The 2,500-nt window shown below is 37.6% G+C and overlaps 2 protein-coding genes across 5 annotated transcripts in view; both read left to right on the forward strand.

Moving 5' to 3' along the window:
* Window positions 1-2,500, forward strand: part of Sp1 (transcription factor Sp8) — a 108,656-nt gene that overhangs the window by 89,376 nt on the left and 16,780 nt on the right. The gene's annotated exons all lie outside the window — the stretch shown is intronic.
* The window catches only part of LOC146872878 (uncharacterized), a 13,093-nt gene that overhangs the window by 10,012 nt on the left and 581 nt on the right, over window positions 1-2,500 (forward strand). The window contains exon 3 of the mRNA XM_085658334.1: window positions 2,473-2,500. This exon is cut by the window's right edge and continues 581 nt beyond it. Within this exon, the coding sequence (XP_085514460.1) occupies window positions 2,473-2,500 (28 nt within the window). The remainder of the gene's footprint in view (window positions 1-2,472) is intronic.

Here is a 2,500-nt window from a genome sequence, read left to right on the forward strand (position 1 = left end):
TGGTCGAGGGTGGATTTGCGACGAGGAAATGTGTCTAGCGAATAGAAAAAAAAAGAAAGAAAGAGAGAGAGAGAGAGAGAGAGAGAGAGAGAGAGAGAGAAAGAGAGGAATATCCGAAGGGTTTAGATGGACTACTAATGGACTGATTCAATAGAAACGATCAGATAAACCGATCCCACATATATGAACATGATCTTCAAATCGAATTAAGATCGTCGGTTATTCAATTTGCCATCTATTCTACGTCTACACTAGGGAAACTTTTATAAATTGCATATGAACATTTTCAAAGGCGTTTAAAAGAAAGAAAGAGAGAAAAAAAAAGAAAATGAATAATAAAAATTTTAATCATCAATGATATCGCGATGAAATCTTATCGAATAATATTTCATTAATTCTGAACCATGAAACGAACTAATATATTTTCTCGTGGGGCAAATTCTTTTTCTTTTCTTACGAATCACGTCAGTACGATCGCCTCCTTTCCTCCCTCCTCCCACCCCCCACGTCTCCATTCACTTTGCAAATTGCAGCGATCCGAAGCGTTAACATTCGAACGCACTTTACGCTCGACTATTTACGAGCTCTTTAAAGAGCAATTTTCAATGATTAACACTTCATTGATCTATGTACGTTATCTTGTTACAAATAATACGCATCAGTGTCTACCCCGAACAAGAATTATTCTTCCTATATATTGGCATTACGTTGTATTCATAAAAAAAAAAAAAAAAAAAAATACAAAAAATAAAAAAAAAAGAAACATGAAAATGATATTTAAGTAGGTAAATAGATAGTAGATAGGTAGGTGGATAGATAAGTGGATACTTAGGCGGCTCGATGTCCACTGACGAGAGAAAAAAAAAGAAAAAGAAAAAGAAAAAGAAAAAAGAAAGAAGAAAAAGGAAAAAAAAAATATGGCCACTTGTTTCTCTACGTAACGAAGAATAGATAGAACGTCGAGGGTAACGACATAAGATGAGAAAGCACGATGAAGCCATAAATTCCACGAGCTTCGGCCGGAAGACACGCGAGCCAATTTGCCCGAGACAAGCGAGCGATACGGCTCGCGTACGTCGAACGAGTGATAATCGTCGGCTTCGACGATTTTCGCAGGACTCTCTCTCTCTCTCTCTCTCTCTCTCTCTCTCTCTCTCTCGTTTTCTATCTCTCTTTACCTTCTTCTCTTATCTTTAACCATTATCAAAAAGTTGAAAAGCTTCGGCCACCTTGTCGTGATCTTAACGCAACGAACAGCAATAATTACGTGAACTGCGTTGAAAAAAAGAGGAAACAAGAAGAAAAACATGTACTTTTACACACACACACACGCGCGCGCACACACACACACACACACACACATGTACTTATAAAATTTACTTTACGCAGAAATGATCCAACGAATCTTCCTTTCCATTTTTTTTTGTCCTTTTTTTTTTTTTTTTTTTTCTTTTGCTTCTTCTACTCCATATTCTTTTCTCTCTCGCTTTAACAACGTATATGCATACATCGAGATGCGTAGATCGAGAACGAATGAATTAATGACGACGATGATTCATCCGTCTGCTAAGTAATTTATCAAGATAGAAAAGGAAAGAAAATAAAAGAAACAAAAAAAAGGAAAAAAAAATGGAAAGAAAACAGAAGAAGAAGAAGAAGAAGAAGAAGAAGAAGAAGAAGAAACGAAAACAACTCGTGGTCCTCTTTAGCGACCTTTCTAGCACAGCGTACAACCGTTTACGGTCGCTACATGCGCGTAATACCTATAATCGCGGCCCGTATAATTCATAGTTGCGCTCGAAGCTATACTTTCCGTCTCGTTACGTGATCGGTGCAAACGCATCCTTTGTTTTCCATTTGCCAAAGGTGGGACTATGACGTCTTCTATCGATGCCACGTGCTAAACATCGAAATTTCCAAAACTAACACCTACCTTCATCTTCTTCCTCATTATCATCATCGTCATCGTCATCGTCATCGTCATCGTCATCGTCATCGTCATCGTCATCGTCATCGTCATCATCATAATCCTCTTTCTCGTATTACAAAAATTACAAAAATTTTTAATCAGTGATATATATATATATCACGCTCTTATCCAAAGATTATACTGTCAAAACTCGAATACAACGAAATAGATCGTTCAATGAAGTTCTCGATAAAATTTGAATTAAAAATTGGATAAAGAATAAAATACACAAAGTGAAATGGAAAACGAATGAGCGATGATTTACATTAACACCTATCGAAGAGAACAAGAAGAAGAAAGAGTAGGAGGAGAAGGAGGAGGAGGAGGAGGAGGTGGTGGAAGTGGAGTAGGTGGAGAAGAAGGAGGCGTTAAAATGAAGTCGTTAGAAAAGTTTGAGTCTTTCAGCATGAGCCTCTTCTTCTTTCACGAAAGACCGCAGCACGCTCTGGTAATCGTTTACTTATTCCTTCGGAATATTATAACATCGGTGCTGCACGTCCGAGATTGGATCCTCCTCTTCTTCTTCTTCTA

The sequence above is a fragment of the Vespa mandarinia genome, chromosome 7, assembly GCF_050613455.1.
Source record: "Vespa mandarinia isolate Hongniang chromosome 7, ASM5061345v1, whole genome shotgun sequence".
Lineage (NCBI taxonomy): Eukaryota > Metazoa > Arthropoda > Insecta > Hymenoptera > Vespidae > Vespa > Vespa mandarinia.